At 35.8% G+C, this 24,933-nt stretch overlaps 1 protein-coding gene across 6 annotated transcripts in view; it reads left to right on the forward strand.

Annotated features, from left to right (window-relative positions):
* RPS6KA3 (ribosomal protein S6 kinase A3) overlaps nt 1–24,933 on the forward strand; it is a 110,106-nt gene that overhangs the window by 73,706 nt on the left and 11,467 nt on the right. For all 6 annotated transcript variants that reach the window (XM_045855823.1, XM_045855822.1, XM_045855824.1 and 3 more), the window contains 12 exons: nt 21–58; nt 262–404; nt 598–668; nt 7,913–8,001; nt 8,199–8,263; nt 8,349–8,451; nt 10,309–10,433; nt 12,369–12,494; nt 16,059–16,148; nt 18,290–18,448; nt 20,193–20,354; nt 24,370–24,446. In XM_045855823.1, coding sequence (XP_045711779.1) covers nt 21–58; nt 262–404; nt 598–668; nt 7,913–8,001; nt 8,199–8,263; nt 8,349–8,451; nt 10,309–10,433; nt 12,369–12,494; nt 16,059–16,148; nt 18,290–18,448; nt 20,193–20,354; nt 24,370–24,446 — 1,248 coding nt within the window. The remainder of the gene's footprint in view (nt 1–20; nt 59–261; nt 405–597; nt 669–7,912; nt 8,002–8,198; nt 8,264–8,348; nt 8,452–10,308; nt 10,434–12,368; nt 12,495–16,058; nt 16,149–18,289; nt 18,449–20,192; nt 20,355–24,369; nt 24,447–24,933) is intronic.

The raw sequence follows: 24,933 nt of genomic DNA on the forward strand, positions 1-24,933 counted from the left end.
ACTTTGTCTTTCTATTTCAGCATACTTCTTGATGAAGAAGGTCACATCAAATTAACAGGTAAAATTCTTCATTTTATTAAAATATTCTCTCCTACTCTATACATAAATTTCCTTTTAAGGTCAATCATAGTACAAGTAATGTGTAACAATTAAAAATTTAGATTAGAATTTTTAATAATTTAAATATTGGAATTCAAAGTTTAAACTTTACATGTGCAAATTATTGTAGCATATTTATGAGTTCTATATGTATTTTGGCAGATTTTGGCCTAAGTAAGGAGTCTATTGACCATGAGAAGAAGGCATATTCTTTTTGTGGAACTGTGGAATATATGGCTCCAGAAGTAGTTAATCGTCGAGGTCATACTCAGAGTGCAGACTGGTGGTCTTTTGGTGTGTTAATGGTAAGGTTTGGGGTGTTTTTTTGTGTGTGGGAAGTTCAGTAATGAAGAGAATAGAAGTATAAATCACCTATTTTATTATATAGCAATTTTTAAAAAATTTGGTTGTAATTAAGATGATGCTTTCTTACCTTCTAGCCTTGAGATTTTATACTTATTGACTAATACCTCTGATTTTTTTTTTGCCTTTTTGTAGTTTGAGATGCTCACTGGTACACTGCCTTTTCAAGGAAAAGATCGAAAAGAAACAATGACTATGATCCTTAAGTAAGTACTCCCTACTGGGTGTGTTATGATGAGATTTTAAAGTAAATGCTTCAAGCTAATTTAAAAAAAAAGAGATTTCAGAGTGTTGGCTACAGTTTAAAAAACAATTGCCCTGTCTGGTGTGGCTCAGTGGATGAGCACCAGCTTACGAACTGAAATGTTGCTGGTTCGATTCTCAGTCAGGGCATATGCCTGGATTGTGGGTTGGGTCCCGGTTAGAGGTGTGGAAGAGCCAACTGATCATGTTTATCTTCCTTTCTTTCTCTCTCCCTTACCCCCTCTCTAAAAATAAATAAATAAAATCTTAAAAATAAAATAAAAAATAATACATTTATGTAAAAAGGCAGAAAGATTCTAGAAGGGTATCAGAGAATATCTATGTGACCTTGGGGTAGGAAAAGTAGTCACAAAAAGCACTAGCTATAAAAGAAAAGATTGAGATATTGTTACTACATTAAAATTAATATTGCCAACAAAGGGCTTATATCCAGAATATATCAAGAACTCTAGTCAATCCATAAGAAAAAGATAGCCCAATAGAAACAACGTAGTTAGGAGACATAGGGACTTCAGTGGCCAATAAACTTTCAAAAGGTGCTCATCACCATTAATCAGAAAATGCCAGTTAAAACCACAATAGGCTATAACTGCATACCCACCAGAATGACTAACAGTAAAAAGACTGACAATACAAATGCTGACAGGATGTGGAGCGCTGGCAACTTTCATACATAGCTGAAAGGAATACAGATACTTGTATAACCACTTTGGAAAGCTGTTTTTGGCATTATCTTCCAAAGTCAAATATATATACCTTCATCTAGTAATCCCATTTTTAGGCATGCATCCAATTTATATGCATCAAGGTACTTGTACATCAAAAATGAAGCACAAAGATGTTCATAGCAGCATTATTTGTAATAGTCAAAAAGTGGAACCTGGATCCATCATTAACTGTAGAATGGATTGATAAATTATGATACATCCATACAGTGGAATACAGCAGGGGTTGACAAACTACATGTAAATATTTTAGGCTTTGTAGGCCATACACGATCTCTGTCACATACTTTTAACATTTATCTTTAGTGTCCAATACTTCAAAAATGTAAAAACCACTCTTAGCTCAAAAGCCATGTAAAAACATAGTGAGGCCTTTAGCTCATGGGTGTAGTGTGCCATACAGCAAAGAAAATGGACAGACCACACTTATATGCAGCAATTTCTGTAAATCTCATAAGAATGTTGAGCAAAGGAAGTTTGGATACAAAAGAATGAATGCTATATGATTCTTTTTCTTTAATGCTATATGATTCTATTTATAAAGTTTTAAAAACAAACTAAAGCATAGTTTTTAGGATTCATATTTAGATCACAAAAGCCTGAGGCAAAATAAGGAAAGTGGTTACATTGGATGAGAGGTTCTGGCAACGTTAAATTTCTTGGTCAGATGACTCTTCATTTTGTGGTAAATCATTGAGCTTTGTATTTCGGGTTGTTTTTTTTTTTTTTTCTGTACCTTATGTTTTTCTTCACAATAAAAAAGGTTACAAAATGTTTGCTATGTAAATGAATGTTCACTGAACCTTCATCACTCCATCTACTCTGGCCCTTTCCTTTCAGCTAACAAATACACTCTAGTGTTGAAAAAAAAACACTAGAGGTTTTTTTTTTCTTTTTTAATTTGGCTTTCCTTCCAAGTTTCTGCAATATCTTCCTGCATCCTTTCAACACAAAGCCTCTTTAAATAGTAGTCTTTCTGTTACCAGTTTTGGCTTCTTTTATTCCATAGTCTGTCATTCATTCCCACCACTCTATTGAAACTTCTCTCACTGTTGCCATCAGTGATCTGGTTGCTTAAACCAGTGGCAGATTGTTAGAAAGGTGATTATCATTTGTTCACACAGTTCATTCAACAGATGATTGAAGTGTTGCTACAGGTACTTAGGATGCAGTGTGAACAAGACTGACAAGAACTTTTGAGGTATCACAGAGCTTGCATTCTCCTGGTGGAGACAGGAATTAATATTTAAACAAATAAATATAATAATTTCAGATAGTAATAGGAGCAATAGAGATAATAAATCAGAGTACTCTTAAAGTGTGAGGGCAGAGCAGGAGCCTTTTTATTTTTTTACAAATATTTTAAAAATTTTTTAGAAAAGGGAAGGAAAAAGAGGGAGAGAAACATTGATCAGTTGCCTCTTGCATGCTCCCTCCTACTAGGGACCTGGCCCACAACCCAGGCAAGTGCCCTGACTAGGAATCAAACTGGTGACCTTTTAGTTCACAGGCCAGTACTCTATCCCCTGAGCCATACCAGCCAAGAGCAGGAGCCGTTTTAGATGGAAGAGTTAAGAAAACTCTCTGAAGCGTATTTGATGCTGCTAGCCATTCCCTCTACCCTTAGTTTTTTCTGTTCCCATTGGCTTCTCCTACCTCTCTAATCATTCCTCTTTTGGTCTCTTGCTTGACTATTCCTTCTCTGCCTGCTTTTCTGTTTTTAATTATGAAAACTTTCAAATATAAATTTGCAAAAATAGAATAATACAGTGAATACACATACACCAGTTACCGAAATTCAGTAGTCATCAAAATTTTGCCACATTTGCTTATTTCTTTTTTCTAATTTACTGAAATATTTTCAGCATTGCAAACATGTCATTTCTTGCTTCACTTTGCATCACTAAAAAGTACAGATTTTTTTTTTACATAACCACATCTAACAAAATTAGTAATAACGCTTAGATATTGTCCAGTACCAATCTTTAACCTGATTTTCTAGATTTTCCCCAAAACAGTGTTTAAAATATTTTTTTTATTTTGCCCTGGCTGGCATAGCTCAGTGGATTGTGCGCAGGCTGCAAACCAAAGCATCGCAGGTTCGATTCCCAGTCAGGGCACATGCCTGGGTTGCAGGCTAGGTCCCCAGTGGGGGCCATGTGAGAGGCAACCACACATTGATTCTCTCTCTCTCTCTTTCTCTCTTTCTTCCCCTCTCTAAAAATAAATAAAATCTTTAAGAAAAAATAAAAATATTTTTTTTTTTATTTTGAAGAGAGTGGAAGGGTAGGAGAAAGAGAGGGAGAGAAACATTGATGAGAGACAGAAACATTTATCAGTTGCCCTCTGCCATCTGTAAGTGCCCCAACAGGGACAGAGCCCACAAATCAGGCATGTGCCCTAACCAAGAATCAAACCATTGACCCTTTGATTTTCAGGATAATGCCCAACCAACTGAACCATGCTCACCAGGGCTAAAACAGTGTTTTTATTTTGTATTTCTTTAAGATTTTATTTATTTTTAGAGAAAGAGGAAGGGAAGGAGAAAGAGAGGGAAACAAACATCAATGTGTGGTTGCCTTTCACATGCCCCCCACTGGGGACCTGGCCCACAACCTAGGCATGTGCCCTGACCAGGAATTGAACCAGTGACCCTTTGGTTTGCAGGCCAATACTCAATCTACTGAGCTACACCAGCCATGTCTAAAACAGTGTTTTTATAGTCCCAAAATAAGTCTGCACATCTCATTTGGTTGTATTCCTTAAGCTTCTGTTCATCTAGAATGGCCTGCCTCTGTTTGTCCCCTGCCATTAGAAACTGAGTCAATCAATATAGAATTCTACTTTCTGAATTTATCTTGTGAAAAGATGAGACCACCTCTCAATATCTGAAACAAAAAGCATAAAGCTGGTTCTGTTGCTTACTGTAGTAAGAGAGAGCAATGCTGGTCCGGTGGAGTCTCCCCAAGCAGAGCAGACCACTGCTCTTACATAGGATTTGGGGGAAGGGTGGAGTTCAACAGTTGGCCACTTTTCAGAGCCATAAGTGGGTTGACATCATCTGTAAGAGTGTGGTTACTTGGGTGGGACTGTTCATTAGTTGGCATTCAGGTGTGGTTAGTGGAGGCAACCCACTGTTGTTTGGCTAATTTTCACAGAGAGCAGTTACTGATTGGTTGGCTTGCAAAACAAAGGAAAACCAGCAACAGCTAGGTTCACCTGGGCAGGTTGTCTTTGATCAATTGAATGGATTTAAAACCAGTTCTGGTGGCTCTAGTGTTACCATGGTTACACAACAATTAGTCTTTTTCTAGGGGTGTGGAAAAGTTTTTATTTACCTTGTTCCTTTATCCTGTTTTTGGCTAAACGTTTTTGTCAAGATTATTTCATAGCTTATGCTGTTGCACCACATCAAGAGGCTTACAACAGCTGGTTGTTTCACTTTAAGTGATGAGTTCCCATGTTTACAACTGATCCCTCCACTGTCAAGTTCCCTGTCAGGCTTTTATCTGTTAGCTTCCTCCTTTGATAATCATTACTTGAAACAATTATTTTACTAGGGATTCAAAACTGGTGGTTTTCTATTACTATTATTCTTTTATTTATTAGCTGGTTTTTTCCCAATGAGCTTTCCTTCATCGACTAGTTACCATGAAGTGAGGCTCAAACAAAAAAGGCAGAATAAATGCTTAATTCTTTTCTTAATTATTTCCATTTGTCAGAGCCCTACTTAACTTTCAGTGGGGGTGGTGTCCAGTTAGTTGGGTTTTTATGTTAGTTTTGACTTTTCTTTTTTTAATGTAATGAACTTGTGGGATTTAATAGTCAGTATGATTCAGCCAATTGCGTTCATTATTTTAATGTCCAAATTATCCTTATTCTGATCACCATTCAAATGTCCTTGTTACCCAGTGTTTTATCTCTAATATGCTTTTCTTCCCCTCTGTGCTCGCTTTACCTTAGTTTTTTTTATAACTACTCTCACTGTTTTAAATACTCCCAAATCACTCTTTCTTTCCTTAACCTACCATACATTAGACCTATATTTTCATTTACTTACCTCTCTAGCTCTCTCAAAACATGTGACTTGCATGACTTAACATTTTAATCTCTATTTGCTGTTCTTTCCTCTTGTATTCCCACTTAGTGGTGTTTCCATGCAGCCAGAAACCTGAGAATCATTTTTTATTCCTCTCTCTTGCATGTGCGGGTATTCACCATATTCGCTCTCAAAAATATTTGTGTCCCAATCTTTCCTCTGCATTGAACTGTTTGCAGTTGAGAACCATGGTGATCTCCTACCCACACTACTGGGCCAAGCTCCAAAGTAGAATGCCTATTACCTACCAACACTTCCCACCCCAGATCTTTTTAGACAATCCTTGGAGTTACCTTCTTGAAAATAAATCTGGTCATGTTAGTCCACTATTTAAAGACCTCTGCTATATCCCTATTACCTAACACGGCAGTGTTTCCCCAGATTTGTTCAACAGAACCCCAATTCTACAAGATGTTAATAGGTCCTCTCTAAGGAAGAGGTTCTGAAAAGAAATGTTTAGGGAAAATACTGATTTTTTATTTTTACTCTAGATGTCTCAGCCTTTTATATGCAAGGTATTTAATTCTGTGTCTTCACCAGAGGGGTATAATAGTTAGCATTCCAAACTCATTGGATCATGAAAATATTTGTTGTTGTTAACTGTCTAGAGAGATTAATGTTACTCAGTAAAATGTTGGGGAACCACTGAACAAATAAATAAATTCTCAACCTTTTTTTTTTAATTTTAATTGTTATTCAAGTACAGTTTTCTGTCCTTTACCCCCATCCCAGCCTACCCCCCAGCCCTTCCTACCTCCCTCCCATCTCCACCCCTGCCTTGTTATTGTCCATGTGTCCTTAATACTAGTTCCTCAAACTCTTCCCCCTTTCCCCTGAAATTCCCTCCCCTCTCCCCTCTGGGCACAACCTTTAAATTGCATTGAAGGCCTTTCACAATCTCTGGTGCTAAATTAGATATCCCCTATTGTTCCCTTAGCACTCTTTCCATATGTTCCTCTGAATTTGTCTTTTAACCAGGATTATCTATATCCATCTTCCCTACTGACCATTGGGGGCTATCTTTATCTTTGTATCCTCAGCAGTAAGCAGTGTCTAGCACATAGTAGTTCAGTTACACCACACTGAATAATAAATGGATCTATTTCTGAAATAGAAATTTCTTTGCTAGCCATTTCCCCAGCTCTGTTATTATTTTTATACTTATAGGTTCATTGGTTTTCTTAATTTGTAGGTTGAAGAAAAGATTAAAATTATATATTAGAGCTGAAACAGACCTTCAAGCTCATCCAGGCCAGTGGTTTTCAGACTGTACCACAAACTCTTAGATATTCCACAGATCCCTTTCCCACCAGCTCCTCTTCCCTGCAGGGCTATTAAAAGGAATGGGGGAGGGGGCATGAAGCACATGTTCTTTTAGCAGTTTTAAATGTTGGATTTTTAAAATTCTTTTTGAAAAAGGGTTCCAAGGCTACATTTTGAGAACCATTGATCTAACATCCAATGCTTTTGCTTATAAAAAAAGAGAAAACACAGTAACAACCCCAAGGGAATTGATTGGCTTTCGCAAGGTCACAAAGTGCTTAGTAAAAGAGCCAGAACTAAGGCTCAGATGATCTCATTCTCACAGTAGTGCTTTTTGCAAAATTCGGAAAAATGAAAAAGTTCGTTAGGACAGTATGGACTAAAATTATTATGTGTTCACACCAAAACCTATACCAGCTTTACTTGTAGTAGCCCAAAATTGGGCATGATCCAGATATCTTTTATAGATAAATTAATGATCAAACTCTTGTACATTCATGCCATGGCATACTACTACTTAGCAGTGAATAAGAATGAACTCTTGGTACACACAATAACTTGGATAAATCTCAAGGGAATTCATGCTGAGTAAATAAAATGATTACCTACTGTATGATTCCATTTACATTCTTAAAATGACAAAGTTATAAAAATGGAGAATTAGCTTAGAGGTTGCCAGCACTGTTAGGTATTGGGGAAGGAGGCAAGTGGGGTGTGGTTGTAAAGGGGCAGCATGAGTGATCCTGCTGGCAATCAGCTCTTCAGTGTCATTACTGTGGTGATGGATACAGAAACCTACACATGTGATGGAACTAAACACATGTGCACACACACACAATGCAATTAAATGGAGACATCTGAAGGAGATCAGTGGATGGTATCAATGTCAGTATCCTGGTTGTGAAAGTGTACCATAGTTGTGTGATGTTACCTTTGGGGAAAACTGGAAAAGAGTACACAGGATCTCTCTCTATTATTTCTTACAACTGAGCATGAATCCACAACTATCTTAAAATAAGAAGTTTAACTTAAAAAGTTAAAAGTAAAATACAGATATCTCCAAAAATAAAATGTTATTTTATGTGGATTTATTATTTAGAGCTAAACTTGGAATGCCACAGTTTTTGAGTCCTGAAGCCCAGAGTCTTTTACGAATGCTTTTCAAACGAAATCCTGCAAACAGATTAGGTAAAATTTTTATTTTGTTTCTTTTGTGTGTTCGTTGGTGTTTGGTTTTTTCCCAGGGATGGGGAAGTGGATATTTGTTTTTGTTGTGTGATTATGAACTAGTAGGACAAATATTAAAAGCAAAGACTAAATAAACAGTACATATGCCTCCTTGAAATAAAATTACCATTTAATCAAAACTGGTTAATTTTTGATAGGCGCAGGACCAGATGGAGTTGAAGAAATTAAAAGACATTCATTTTTCTCAACAATAGATTGGAATGTAAGTATAAAATCAAAATTTGCTTGAATTTTTTTTTATAATTAACACGTGTCTAAGTCTCTCTCTCTCTCTCTCTTTTTTCCAGAAACTATACAGAAGAGAAATCCATCCACCTTTTAAACCTGCAACTGGCAGGCCTGAAGATACATTCTATTTTGATCCTGAGTTTACTGCAAAAACTCCCAAAGGTAAGAAGAAAATATGAAAACCCAAATATAAGATAAGGCATTTTCCTTGTTCAATCAGAAAATCTTTTCCAGCTTAATTGTTTATGCTATCCTCATATCTCCCTTTCATACCCCATTCCTGCCGTAATAACTAGGTAATTAGTAAATCCTTTATAGCATTTTATAGCAGTTAAGATCCTTGTTAAATCTTTTAGCAAATTATACTGTACCTTAATGATACTATTTATGTGGAAAAACTATGTTAGTATTTATTTACCTGTAGATCTTTTTACATGAAATACTCTTCAGTATAAATAGTTCCCTTTAAGACTGTAATATTATGTGGTATTCTGGAAGTACTTATAAAGTTTAAATCCCAAGTATAACTTTATGTGAGGATTGATAACTTCAAAATAAATCATATCCTGTATCATGGTTTATCCTAAAATTGCATAAACAGTGACTATTATAGAGAAGTAATCTTTGAAATGATAACCTGTATTTCATTAATTAGGATATGTATGTATGTTATATAATGGTGCGTTTTGCACTCTAATACTTCCTCATTTAGGTGTACCAGACCCCAGATTTATCAACAAGCAAATAAATAAAAAGTGTACTTACGTATATTTCTATAAAGCATTCCAGCCAAAATCTCCACAATCTATAATTGAGCATTGATAGGCGTTTATTATTTTTATAAAATAGCCCTAGAAATTTGGATTAATACATGAACAGAATTTTAGCAAATACATGGACAGTGATAGGCATAGAATTGATGATATGTAGTGATGTTTTACTTTGCTTTCTCAATACAGTTTGTCCTTATAGAGGAAAAATCTCAGAATAGAGCAGTTCTATATGTATTCTGCCTAGATAGGTTCTCTTAGCAGAAGTCTTCAGTATAATACTGTCACATTGATTTAAAATTTACTAAATATATATTGCTGAGCATATCAAGCTGATGTTCAAAAAGAGCTTTATATGCAGTTGATGTTTAAGTAGATTTACCTATTTGTTTTTTGCTTGCCCTTAGCATTTAGGGTATGTTTATAAATATTAGTGTGCCTAGTTATATGTTTAAATTTATGAATAACACATATTTATTGTTTGTCTTTAAAATGAACATTAACTATATTATAAAAGTATTTTTCTCTTTTGTTAATGTCAATGAATCCCGGTAAATAACTTGAATAACAATACATGTTATATCATGAATATATTTTAAGGAATACATACCATGATTGTCCTGGAAATTACTTTTGATCCTTAAATATATATATATGTATAATAGTTTTAACTAGTAGTTTAAATTTTTAGATTCTGACATTATGTACCAGGACCACTGAACTAAATTCTTTTCTCCTAAATTATCTGTAGATCAACCTTGTCAGGTTACCATTTAGGGTTGCACCATCCAATGTGGTAGCTAGTCACCACATGTGACTATTTAAATTTAAATTAATTAAAATTAAAACTTTTGTTTGTCAGACACACTAACCACATTTCAGATGTTCAAGAGATATATGGCTAGTGGCTCCCATATTAAATTAGCACAGAAAAAGGAAATTTTCGTCACTGCAGGAAATTCTATGGGACAGTGCTAATTTAGGATAGCATTAACCCAATAATTCATTGATTTATTATATTCTTAAATGAGCTAGCTATTTTCTGGGCTCTGAGGGACTGGGATATTAGGGTTGTGGCAGTAAACCATTAGGACAGATCTGATACAGTGCCTCACAGAGTTATCCTGTAAGTACTAGGTGCATGAGAGTAGAATTCCAGAACAAGTATAAAAGATTGTAATATGGACAATTCTTCTCTTACTTACCTTTCAAGGTTATTACCTTCTTAGTAATTTATTATTCTTTTCAGATTCACCTGGCATTCCACCTAGTGCTAATGCACATCAGCTTTTTCGAGGGTTTAGTTTTGTTGCTATTACCTCAGATGATGAAAGCCAAGCTATGCAGACAGTTGGTGTGCATTCAATTGTTCAGGTGAGTGAATGTCTAAGTAATTTTAAATTGGAAATGTTGTAAGATATAGTTCATTGTATGAATAATTACATTAAGTTTGATCTGCTGACTTAAGTGGGCAGCTTAAAATACATTTATATCATTGATACTACTTTTAGAAATTTATTTCATATGCCTTTGAAAAGGTTGCATACAACAGAATCCTGTATACCTATGTGACTTGAAAGGGGAAATTCTAAGAAAGTTAAAATAAGTATCACCATCTTGTCTCTCCCCTCTCCTGTGCCTCAAAATGTGTATCAGGCCTAGTTTCTTTCAGCCTCTGCTTCTTGTCAAGTCAGCTCTGATGAACTGAGGTCTGTCTCCTGGTTCCCTGATGCCTTAGAAGAGGGGTCTTTTTCTGTAAAGGGCTGATGATAAATATTTGAAGTTCTGTAGGCTATATGATCTCTGTGGTGACTACTCAGCTCAGCCACTTCAGCACAAAAGCAGCCATAGACAATGCCAAAATGAATGAGCATGGCTGTGTGCCAGGCAGACTTTCTTTACAAAAAGTGGTAGTGAGCCAGATTTGGCCCACAGGCCATAGTTTGCCAACCTCTGCCATAGAAACATAATAAGAAATAAAAAGGAACTTAAATCTTAAGTTTGTCAAGTTTTGTGTCCTTGTTCTTTTGGAGCCCCCACTGTCATTAGGCAGAAATGGTTATGGGTGCTGCCTTAGGGTGCCTCTTCCCTCATTATGCCGTCTGTTTATCAGAGTTGGAGAAAAATTAGGTAAAAGCTACAGAAGCAGGCTCCTAGGTGTGTGTTGGTGTTTGTAACAAGAGACCAGACTAGTAAATTAAATGTTAGTAAAGAGAACCAGTACAAAACAGTAGATTTATTTCTTCTCATCCTAGTATTATGGAAAGATAAATTTCATTTACCTTTTTAATCATAAGAGGGGATTGTTTTGAGGGTCTAATTAGTCCTTGAATTCCCTTGATAATTGCTTTCACGCTAAAGTTTTTTTCGTGAGCCAATCATCTTGCTTTCTCCACTTTCTAGAGAACCAATTTAAACACTAGTTTTTGAACAGAGTTTATGTTGAAATAGTTTGTCCCTTTTACTATGACAACCATGTGATGTATTGCAAGTTTGAAAGTCATAACTTCTATGCCAAATATAGAAATTACAAACATATTCTATAGAACTCAAGTTTTAACCTATATGAAGCCATAGGCATGGGGGAGTCTCCTATCAGTGTAGCCCAGGGCAGCACAACTTCTCTCACCCTGTTATGGAACCAGTAATTTGCTGTTCATCATCTTCCATGTTATTTGTCCTTAACCCAGGATTAATGGCTTCTTTAGAAGAAGTTGTATTGAAGCTATGACTTGAGGGTGGAGAAAGGAAGGTATGGCTCCTCCCAATAGTCCAAAATCTTGATAATGGGTATCACCTTCAAATGCATTATTTAATCCTCACCATTACCCTCTGAGAAAACCCAAGTTCAAAGTTATACAACCTACAAGTGGTACATCTGAGACAAGAATCCAGATGTTCTAATTCTGAATCCTGCTAAATTTTTTCTTCTCTACCAGAGGTTTCAAACTTCTCCCTATTTGCAGAGGTACTTCAAAGACCTATGGCCTTCTGGGGAGTAGAATAGGGCTCAGTCACAGGCAAGGCTGTCGACCCTTATGAAGCAGGTCTGCATTTTCTGTTGTACATATTTAATTTTTTCATTTTAATGTAAGCTTTTTTAAAGGGCATATTTTATGCTATACATTTTATTGTAGACACTTCTAAAATATGTGGTATAGAATAAATGATTTAAAGATTGATTTTTATTTTTACTGATAGTCATTTATACTTAATATCAACAATGCATGTTGAGTAACATATTCCCCTATTATGACATGTACCAAAGTCATTACAGAACTCTTTATCAATTTTTAATTGTGTTTGTAGCAGTTGCACAGGAACAGTATTCAGTTTACTGATGGTTATGAAGTAAAAGAAGATATTGGAGTTGGCTCCTACTCTGTTTGCAAGAGATGTATACATAAAGCCACCAACATGGAGTTTGCAGTGAAGGTAAATGTTTTTAGATATAAAATGCAACTTTCAGCCCTGGCTGGTGTGGCTCAGTGGACTGAGCACCGGCCTGTGAGCCAAACGGTCACTGGTTTGATTCCCAATCAGGGCACATTGCCTGGGTTTCTGGCCAGGTTGGGCCCCCAGTAGGGGGTGCATAAGAGGCAACCACACATTGATGTTTGTCTACCTCTCTTTCTCCTTGCCTCCCCCTCCCTAGAAAAATAAATAAATAAAATATCTAAAATGCAACTTTGACAGTTTTTATTCATGGTAAATATGTCTTTTGTTATAAAAAGCTACAGTTAATTTAAATATCTGGCTAGTGATCATCAGGGAATCATGGATTCCCCTCTGAGCTAAAGGGAAGGTAGTGCACACCCAGTTTGCTCAGGACAGCACCAGTTTACGTCTGACCTGATTTTTTTGTGGCACCCCTGCTATTCTCAAAAGCCTCCCGTTTTATGGTCAAGGTGTCAAGGAATTCCTCAAAATTGTATACCGAATTTTGTATGTTTACATTTTTCTAATAAAAAAGTGATTCAGCCCTGGCTGGTGTGGCTCAGTGGATTGAGCACCAGCCTGCAAACCAGGTGGTCGCCGGTTTGATTCCCAGTCAGGGCATGTGGCTGGGTTGTGGGCCTGGTCCCCAGTGGGGAGTGTACAAGGGACAACCACACGCTGATGTTTCTCTCCCTCTTTCTCCTTCCCTTCCCCTCTCTCTAAAAATAAGTAAATAAAATCTTTAAAAAGAGTGATTCACACTCCCTTCACATTTAAAAGGATATGTAAACCAATAAAAAAATAAGAGCCACTGTCATAACATTTATTATCACTAGTTGTTTTAATTTTACCAGGTATTTAAGGCAGTAAGATTTTTCTAAGCCAAAACCAAGACACACAGTTCTATGATAAATTTTGAGCTGCAAACCTTTAGTTATATGTGAACAAATATGATATTCAAGTCTCTGCCTTTTCACTTCTTACAATGGTAGCCTGTTCTCTCCCATCGCAGGCAATTCAAGTAATATCTAAAGCTTTCAACTGACTTATAACCTTAGAACTATTCTGTAAGTATGAGTAGCTTGTGTTTAGTTAGTGGGAGAGAGGCATTAATTATTATTACTTCCATGGATCTATCTATTTATCTAGATATATAATATGATTTCATATATAAAAATAAAAATGAATGTTTTATATATGTATAGCAAATATCTGGGAAGACATACACAAAAAATTGTTCTTACTATTCTAAGCATATATCTAATTGCTCTAAACATGGATCTAATTGCTTTAAAAAGTCATCAGTGTCCATAAGGCTTTCTGTCAGTTCTCTTCTTTTTAAGGTTTTATTTATTTATTTATTTATTTATTTATTTGCCTATTTTAGAGAGGGGTAAGGGAGGGAGAAAGAGGAAGAGAAACATCCTGGGTGGTTGCCTCTCTTGCGCCACCTACTGGGGACCTGGACTGCAACTCAGGCCTGTGCACTAGACTTTGATTTGCAGGCTGGCTGGCAGTCAGTCCACTGAGCTACACCAGCCAGGGCCACTTTCTGTCAATTCTAAGGATAAACCAGAAATACATTTTAATTTGCTCTTGTATTCGTTGCTCATAGTGAAATCTGGGGTACTTAGAAATTTTCAAATTGCTTACATGAAAGGAGAGAAGGTGAATTATGCACTTGGCAGGCAGTTTAAGGATGTATCTTATATCCATAAACACATCAGAAAAAGGAAAAAAAGGCCAGGAGCTACCAAAACCTTGAGATTATCTTGAAGCTATTTGTGGATTCTTGTGACTTAAATTAGATTCATAAAACCAATCCTAGCATAACTTGATTTCTGTTGAAATGACTACAGATCTAAGATCCACAAGCACAAGTATGGATTTAATGTAAGCTGGGATCAAATTAGCAGATCAGAAAGAATGTTGCCAAAAATAACACTTCCAGTGTGTTCCAATTTTCAAAGGACTAGCTGCAAATCATATCACTTGAATTAGCATGTCTATTCCTTATACCTTTCCTCTCAATCACCCATTTGCCTAATTCCACACTATCATTTACAGTTGATTACAGTGGACACCTATATGTTTGTCTTCCGTGTTTTCCAAACATAAAACTATTTTATAGCTAACTCCATTTTTAGACAGCAGATTTGGCTCATGTTGAGATTTTCAAGCTAGGTTGCTGGAGCATTTGGGTATTGCATACGTTAATTACTAAGCTTTTATTTATTTTTAATTGAATTTATTGGGGTGACATTCTTTAATAAAACTGTAGAGGTTTCGGGGCCACAATTCTATAATACATCATTGGTATATTGTTACTAAGCTCTTTTAAAATTGAAAATATGAAAGTGACAGAATTTATTTCCAACTACCTTTAAAATTTTTTTATTGATTGATTTTAGAGAGAGAGGAAGTGAGAAAAACAAACATCAATTTGTTGTCCCATGTATTTATGCATTCATTGGTTAATTCTTGTATGTACCTTGACCAAAGAGTGAACAACTTTGGCTTCTCAGGACAGTGCTCTAACCAGCTGAGCTGCCTACCAGAGTCCAACAACCTTTTGGATGAAATAAAAGTAAATCTTATTTAAATACAGTAATACTTTAGCAGATTAAAACATTAAGAGAAGTATTTTTAAGAAGTTTAAGCCCTGGCTGGTGTGCCTCAGTAGATTGAGTGCCAGCCTGCGAACCAAAGGGTCACTGGTTCGATTCCCAGTCAGGGCACATGCCTGGTTTGTGGGCCAGGTCCCCAGTAGGGTGCTCAAGAGACAACCACACATTGATGTTTCTCTTCCTCTCTTTCTCCCTCCCTTCCCCTCTCTCTAAAAATAAATTTAAAAAAATTTTTAAAGCAGCAGCTGACATAAGAGGGTTGGAAAGCTACATTAGTATTTTAAAGAGCTTTATTATAATAATTAAACTTAATTCTAGCCTAGTAAAATTCTAGATGTGGTTTTCTGCTTAGCTTTCTGCCTAGCTTCAAAAATAAGCTTGTTCTATTTAACTGTTAATTAATTTTTTATAAGTAGCTTACAACTAATGGGATGGATATTCCATTGAAGCATTTTATTAAAGGAAGTTAATTCAATAAACAGATGCTAGTGGGTGTTTTATATAGTTCCATATATATATATATATATATTGCTCTTAATTATCTATATTGACAAGGCTTAGAAATTGACTGAGTTCCCAGAAGTTTATAATTGTTTAAGGATGAAAGAAAGCTGTTAACCATATTCTTGGTACCTTTTCCTGAGGCTTCTGAGTTTTTAGTAAGTCCTAAACTTATTACAAAATTAAACTGGAGAGACCTGGTAGGAATGTGACTCATGGCATAGAATTTACTTTGCAGCCTTGACATCTGCTGCAAGACTGGCTTTTGAATTTTGATTAGACAGTCTGGCCATGTACTTGAATAAAACTGGTTCATAAATGGCTTATATGTACATTGTTTCTATAAGATGCTACACAAGGTCTGTGGCTATAAATGCTTAAGGTTTATAAATATACAGTTCATGAAATTTTGTGATTAATATTTGCTTTTTAGATTATTGATAAAAGCAAGAGAGACCCAACAGAAGAAATTGAAATTCTTCTTCGTTATGGACAACATCCAAACATTATTACTCTAAAGGATGTAAGTAGATTCTTTAATATAGACATTTAAATCAGTTGTCTAATTTGCATCTGGAATGTTTTCAAATATCATGTGGTAGACAAAGAACTGTATATAGTAAGTAAAAAAATAGATTGGAGGATAACATATATAGTATAATTTCAGATATAAAGAAAATATGTTTCTATAGTTAATTTTTCTAGTTTTGCTATAAGAAGAAAATTATTGACATTATTACTTTAAATATATGCATTCACTGGAACATTTGGGTATTAATTAATATTCAAGATCAGCTAATCTCAGTCTGTGGACTCCCCAAACCGTCTTTCACAATACTGCCAGAGAGAGCTGCACTCATATCTAACCATGTCACTTCCCTGCCTATAGTTCGTACTCCTCATCACCTCTGGTTCCTGCCTCCCTCCATGAATAGTAGTTTTCTCATACACCCTATGTTCCAGCCATGCTCCAGTATGTATAAATTTTTGAACATGCCTCATTTTTTCATGCTGCTCTGTCTTTGACTTTATGGTTCCTTCAGTTGAGAACACCATTCCTTTTCTTTACCTGGCTAACTACTGCACATCTAAGACTTTGCTAAAGCATTACTTCCTCCAGGAAGCCTGCTTTGCCCATCACCATCCCGAGGACAAGTAAGGTATCCTTTCCCTACTACCTTTGACTTTTATCATAACAGAGCTCTTGGCAAAGGGTGCGAAACCCCCAGGCAGCATTAAGTCCTCTCTTGCTGATGGTGGCCACATAGACTCACGGGCCATTTGTGGTTGTTGTACACCAGGTGTCATGTGGCCAGCTGAGCCAGAGTATTTCTTAAGAACCTTTCACCTTTAAGATTTTGGGAATTTCAAAGTTTACCCTCCCTCCTCCTCCTGAACCAAAACTCCGGTTTCCTCTAATTAATTTATCACTGCTCATTGTTACAAGGGAAATGTTAGTTTAGTCCATTTAGAATGTGAAGCTCTTCAGCCTAAGTGACTTTTTAGTTATATAACCTCCCAGGAATCCAACCAATAAATTAAAAAGGAAATGTAGAAAGAACTTTCTCTCATCTTTGCCTTGGAAACTCCCTAATCTGTTGTCATTTTTCACATCTTTGCTCCTTCCCTCATTTCAAATTCCAAAGTCTCTAAAATTTTTCCCACTTTCATTACAGTATCTCCAATAGTTTTAAAATTCTTATATCTATGTCTCTTTTCTTCCTGCTGAAATAAAAACTTTCGCCTTGGCTGGTATGGCTTAGTGGATTGAGTACAGGCCTGCGAACCAAAGGGTCACTGGTTGGATTCCCAGTCAGGGCACATGCCTGGGTTGCAGCCCAGGTCCCCAGTAGGGGGCATGTGAGAGGCAACCACACATTGATGTATCTCTCCCTCTCTCTTTCCCCTCTCTCTAAAAATAAAAAATAAATAAATAAAATCTTTTTTAAAATTTCAGGGCAAGTACCTTGCTTGTTCTTTCCACATTTGGGGCCCCAGTACATGGTACCTCTTTTGAAGCTAAATAAAGGTGTGCAGTAACTCTGGTAAAGAAGGAATAGAAGGGACTGAAATTTAATAAAGGGGTTATTTCAGTTCAGGATTGCCTGGAATATAAATCCAAAATTACAGTGATCTCTTTCTACAGTAGGAGTAAACTGGTGTGCTTCTGGATGATTGGATGGAATTTCTCTTTGCTACTTAATCTTCCTACTTAATTCTTGCCACAACCTGACTTTCAGTTTAACCAAAACCAGAATAATTCACTATACTATGTATATAAATATGGAATTTCTGGAATTGCAGAAGTTCCAGGAAAATCACAGGAGTATGTCTTTGTATTAGTCCCTACCCTCACCAGAAGATAGAAAGATCAAGAGGAACAAACCTTAACTGCAAGAGTTTAGTGCCTCTTTGTATACAATGCCCATAGTTTCACAGGAAGAAATTACAGGTCATTTTTCTGACATTCAATCTCATCGATTCCTTTTTTAATATTCTTATGTGTTTAAAACTGCAAGATTTATATCCTCCATTGGTTGTGATAAGTAAAATTTTCCTTGAGTATAAAGTAACTTTTAATTTCTCTTCAATATGCAAAAGTTTGTTCTGAACACATGTAAAGCTTCAAATAATTTTTTCCTATTTTTGTGTTGAATTGTATAGGTATATGATGATGGAAAGTATGTATATGTAGTGACAGAACTTATGAAAGGGGGTGAATTGCTGGATAAAATCCTTAGACAGAAATTTTTCTCTGAACGAGAAGCCAGCGCTGTCCTGTTTACTATAACCAAAACTGTTGAATATCTTCATGCACAAGGGGTAAGTCTTTTTAACATTTTATATATATATAAATATTATAAATACATATATATAAGTATATGTACATGTATGCGCACACACAAACACCCTTTTTCTTATCTTTTATTCATGTTTGAGCTAAAATTACAAAGATGGAGGAATTACTCTATGCACATAATGGAAAATAACTACTATTAGCTCAATTATCCTACTATTCTTCCTCTACGTAGATGTCTGCCGTTATGCCTGAAGAGCTACTTTGAAACCCTAGTTTGTTTGTGTTAAATTCGTATGCTTCCAAGAAAAAAAGGGGTGAGATCTTCTGAACTGGAAGACATAGCATCGTTTTGCTAGGCCACTCTGTACTCTTGAGAAATTAGCCCATTTAAACTTTAGAAACAGAAACACAGAACCATGGGTTGTATTCACTTATAAAAGGAAGTTCTGGCTGGCGGATGCTCTCCTCATCCTGCAAGTTATTAGTAAATAGTAAAAAAAAAAAAAAAAGTCATGTCTATAAAAGAGGGGAAATCTGAGAGGGAACAAGGGCAAAAGGAGAAAATGCAGGGAGGGAGGGAGAGAGGAAAGGAAAACAGCAGAGATCGAGAGGAATGAGAAGCAAGAAAAAATAGATTACTTCTTAAGGAGTTTATTTTCAATACTTATTCTTATTTTGTTTGTCTTTGCCCCTAGAAGTTAGCAAGTGGACTATTTTGATTTAATTCTAGAGCTTCTTGACTTCTAGCAGGTCAAGAGTCACCTAGTACTATACCCAGAAATTAGTCAACTCGGTGTTTATGACTTTGCAGTTATCTAAGTCTTCTATGTTCTTTTCTCAGTGTTTCCGCAGTAATAAGTTATTAAAATGGTCTGGAGAAGTCATGTTCAGGATGTTAGGAACTAAAACTGAGGTGACTGATCAGAATATAGACTCAGAATTTGATGATGGAAGAAACACATAAGTCTAATAAGGAGTGTCAGAGAGGCTAATGATAAAAGAAGTATTCAAGTAGGTGATTAAAGGAGAAAAATAATACAATACTCTAAAGGAATGATATCTTTCTGTGTGTGTGTGTGTGTGTGTGTGTGTGACATTGTTGCATGGCCATCAAATAGGCGTTACATAAAGTCTGGATATTTTTTTTTCCTTTTTGCTCCTAAATCCCATGCCTGATCCATTGAGCCTGCTAGTATAAGTTTGTTGTGTACATCCATTGTACTTGTTGTTCCCTCTACTTAGAATGACTGTCCCCCACTGTTCTGGCTTGTTCATTGTGTTCTAAAGGTCTTAGCTCAGATGTTACCTCCTCTAGAGATCTTCTCTGACATCCCTAGTTGTGCACCATCTCTCAACTGTTCATTCTCTGACTCCCCACTATGTTGTAAGCTCCTAGCATGCAAAGGCAAGGATCTTACAGGTCTTGCTCACCACAGTGTCTGCAGCTCCTTATGTAATATAGGCACTCAGTAAATATTTGTCTAATGAATGAATAACCTGGAGACAGCTATTATTGCTATTTGCACATCTCCTTTACCCACTTACTCAGTTGGATAAAGAGGGGGAAAGTAAATACTATTCATTCTTCCTCCTCTCTTTGCTCCAATTACGTGTTGAGTTTTATACTTGCATTGTCAGTGTTTTATAATGTTGGGATACTTTAAAGGTCAGCACTCATTATCTCATTAAGTACATTGCCTGACAAGTTTTGAATAAAGAATTTTCTAAAATGGAAATGTGTTGTAAATGTACCTCTTTACTTTGTAGGTGGTTCACAGAGACTTGAAACCTAGCAATATTCTTTATGTGGATGAATCTGGCAATCCAGAATCTATTCGAATTTGTGATTTTGGTTTTGCCAAGCAGCTAAGAGCAGAAAATGGCCTTCTTATGACACCTTGTTACACTGCAAATTTTGTTGCACCAGAGGTAATTATGAAATAGTTTTCTTGCAGTATTTCAGATTATTTAAAAATTCATTTGTGGTATTTAATGTAGAATAATTAATAGTTGTTTAATTGAAGACTTACTGAACAAATAATTAAAATAGCCGTCCCTTTTCTTCTGTTAATACTGTAGTTCATTCTGTCCTCAGTCCACTACTACCTGTAATCCTCTTCCTGACCTTACTTGTATCTTTCCGCATAATGAGACATCTATAGCTGTCTATTATCACTAACAATATTGTGCATGTCAGTACATGGAATTAAATGGAAACAAGCTTATTTTCCACCTTCCCTAATATCCTTCTAATTTCTTGGTTTTGTCCCTATCTTCCTGTATCTCCAAGGCTAGAACATCATAGTCTCTTCTTGTCTTTAGCTACATAACTAGTAACTATCTCTGTTATCCCTCCAAAGCAACACAGAGTTTTTCTGTTCACAGAACTGCTATTCTAGCCCGTTCCCATCACCTCACCCCAGATGACCGCCTAGGTGCACATTGCTCCCTCTTGCCATTCTGCGGTCCTCCCACAAGAGAGCTGCAAACCTGCTGAAGTCTTTAAGCACTGCTTTGACCACATTGCTTCTTTTCTTAAGAAATAGCAGTTCCCTGTTGTAGTAAATCTAAAATCCACTGCTTTGCCCTGAAGATTTCTTACCTTTTTTTTCACTATGTAAAAAAATGTAACTAGGAATAAGATATTAAAAAATAATAGTAAACCTTGATATAGGACTTACATGCCAGGCACATATGCTAACTGATTTCATCTTCTCAACATGTGGTTTACATACAATAATTCATTTTCATTATAACTATATGAGGTGAGTACTTTTATTAGTGTTTTATAGGAAACCAGGTACACAGAGAGAGGTTATGTAATTTGCTTGAGGTCAGATCTAGATTTGAGCCCAGGCCATCTGGCTGCAAAGTCTGTGCTTTCACCACGTACTGATATTTCACAGAAACAGTAATAGTTGGTAATGTCAGAATAGTTGGATTATAGAATTGAATTTCCTCCTTTATTTTTTCAAACTTTTTGTAATTTTGGTACTTTTTATTATTTAAAATTAGTCATTTGGCAAATTGATTTTCTTTTTTGTTTGTTTAGGGTTTGTTTTGTTTTTGTTTTTGTTTTATTATTTTATTTTCTCCTTTACCATTTAGTCCTCTTATACCTCCCAATCCCCCACAATCACCACACTGTTGTCCATGTCCATGAGTCCTTTTTCTTTTTGCTCAATTCCTCCAGCTCCCACCTTTCCTGCAGCTGTCATTCTGTTCTCCATCTGTGAGTCTGTCTCTGTTTTGCCTGTTAGTTCAATTTGTTCATTAGGTTCCACATATGGGTAAAATCATATGGTATTTGTCTTTCTCTGATTGACTTATTTCACTTAGCATGATGTTCTCCAGGTCCATCCATACTGTCACAAAGGGTAAAATTTTTCTTCTTTTTTATGGCCAAGTAGTATTCCATTGTGTAAATGTCCCATAGTTGTTTTATCTACTTTCTATTGATGGACACTTCGGCTGCTTCCATATCTTAGTAATTGTAAATAACACTGCAATGAACGTGTTCTTTCAGATTAGTGTTGTGTGTTCCTTTGGATGTATTCCCAGAAGTGGGATCACTGGGTCAAAAGGCAGATCCATTTTTAATTTTTTGAGGTATCTCCATACTGCTTTCTACAGTGGTTGTGTAAAATATTTTAATCATCACCTGAGGATATGCTTTTGGTTTTTAGAGAGAGGAAGGAGAAGACAGAGAGAGATCAATGTGAGAGAAAAACACCAGTTGGTTGCCTCCATATGTACCTTGACTGGGGGTCGAACCCCAATTAAACCCACAACCTAGGTGTGTGTCCTGACCAGGAATCGAACCTGTACCCTTTTGGTGTATGGGACGATGCTCCAAACAACTGAGCCACACAGCCTGGGAAGATATAAAATATTTTTATAAGACTAATGAGTCTGTGCTACTGATGATAGTAGAACTGATAAGGAACAGAGTTTTTGCTTATTTGTCCACATATCCACAGCCTCTGACATACATTGGTGCCACTTAATCCAGCCATCTCATTTTTCCTTGTGAGTACTTCTTACTTCATGCAAGTAATCTGCTTCTAGAAGTCACTATGTAGCTGTTATCCCTTGGCCCATTGGAATGTTTTTTGCTTTAAAGCCTACCTCCAAATTCATCTTCAGGGTATCCATGATTAAACTCTCCTTAGATTTGATCTTTTAATTTTTTTCCTCCTATTCTCCATTTAGTCATCCAAGTCCAATTTTTTACATCTTCCTGAAATCCTCCCTATCTGTTTTCTACATCCACTGTGTCACCAAATCCTTTCCATTTTGTTTTCTAAATATTTTAGACCCTTTCCCCCTTACCCTATATATTCAGTATCTACTAGTGCAGGTCCTTAGAGCCTTTCACTTAGTTTCCTACAAATTGCTTCCTATCTGGTGGCCTTGTCTCCACTCACTCTTCTTGCCAGCATTTGCTCTATACCTTGAGTTACGGTATGTTTTTGGTATACTCATCTACTTCTTTTATTTTCCTGTTAAATACTTCAGTGACATCTGATTGCCTACAGAAAAAAAAATCTAAATTCCTTAACATCATGTGTATAAAAGCCCTGTAGTCTCTCTAATATCTCCTGTCTGGAGATCTGGCCATGCAAAACTGTTGCTAACTACTCCTATGCTCTGCTGTCTTGCTTCTGCCCTCCCCCACCTCTTCCCTTTGTCTCCTGAATTCTTACTTCTAGGAACAGTACAAACAGGCTGTCCTCTAGCTTTCCTTCTTTCCTCATATCAGCAATGAATTGCTTCCTCATCATTATATCCATAGTACTTTAGACATAATTTTATGAGACTTGACATGTTCCCTTGTTAACTACATATACAGGGTGGGGCAAAAGTAGGTTTACAGTTATGAGTATGCAAACAGTTTATTTTTATGTTGTTATTCATTAGTCATTGATTATTTTCCATACAAACAACTGTAAAGCTAATTTTTCCCCTACCCTGTATATTTATTTCTCCTGCCAGATTCTGATTTTCTTAAGGAAACCAGAGTTGTTTTGTATTTCTCACGGTTCGTGCCTGGTTATAGTTGGTGATTATTAAATGTTTGAGTGAATCAAATTATATATATAAAAGTACAATTTTTTGGCCTGGCTGGGATAGCTCAGTGGATTGAGCATGGGCTGCAAATCAGAGTGTCACAGGTTCGATTCCCAGTAAGGGCACATGCCTGGGTTGCAGGCCACGGCCCCCAGCAACCCCACATTGATGTTTCTCTCTCTCTCTCTTTCTCCCTCCCTTCCCTCTCTAAAAATAAATAAATACAATCTTTAAAAAAAAGTACAATTTTATACTACATCATTTGTACTGTTATATGCATTCTTAAAAGTATCTCATTTTATGTGACTATTTCTGCAACCCCATACAAAATACACATTCATTTATCAATAAATAGGAAATTTACCTTCAATTTATTTTATAGTACTTTATGTGCCAAGGAAGCATTCAATAAATGTTGACTCAAATACCAAAATTTATGAATATATGAATTGTTAGAAGGTTCTAGAATAGGATTAATAGATTATCTTTTTAAAATAATTTTTAAATATTTTTTAAAGATTTTATTTATTCAATTTAGAAGGAAAGAGAGGGAGAAAAACATCAGTGTGTGATTGCCTCTCACATATCCCCTACTGGGGACCTAGCCCACAACCCAGGAATGTGCCCTGTCAAAGGACAGAATCAGTGACCCTTTGGTTCACAGGCTAGCACTCAATCCACTGAGCCACATCAGCCAGGGCTATATTATCTTTTTTATTATATTTTTTCCAATATATTGTTTTGTTTGTTAATCATCTTCTGTAGAACATTTTCTTACATGCATTGACTTAGGAGATATAATTCCATTCCCACAACCTCTGTAAATCTATATGATAAACAGTGGTGTGTTAATACTAATTTTTACATTTTCTAGGTTTTGAAACGACAAGGTTATGATGCTGCTTGTGATATATGGAGTCTTGGTGTCCTCCTCTATACAATGCTTACTGGGTAAGCATATACTATATGTTACAAGCATTTATTTATCAATGTTTTGTTTATATTATTTAGGTTTATTTCATAATCTTTGTTGTAGTATCTTTCTTTTCATGTTTCTCATTTTCTAACAATACATCATGTGCATGTATACATACACTACATTTATAGCTATATCATTACTAATTTTCTATAATGTACTATTTATTAGTATCCTAAAGTCTTAGGTTGATTTTTCTGTACATTTTTTCACTTTCGTTATGTCATAAACATGCACTATTTTAAATATTTTATTTTACAATATTTCATATCTTAAAGTATTTGTATTTTTGTATAGTAAGTCTAATTAATATTTCGTAACATACCTTGACCTGATGGCTTTATGGAACTTCATGTTGTTGACAGTTTTCACTTTAAATAAAGGAGTATATTAATTGAATCATTCAGAGTACTTTTTGGACACTGAAAGTAAATAAAAAGATTACCAACCAACAAAGAAATT

Source organism: Phyllostomus hastatus, unplaced genomic scaffold, assembly GCF_019186645.2.
Source record: "Phyllostomus hastatus isolate PE091 unplaced genomic scaffold, TTU_PhHast_1.1 phas_scaffold_12, whole genome shotgun sequence".
Classification (NCBI taxonomy): domain Eukaryota; kingdom Metazoa; phylum Chordata; class Mammalia; order Chiroptera; family Phyllostomidae; genus Phyllostomus; species Phyllostomus hastatus.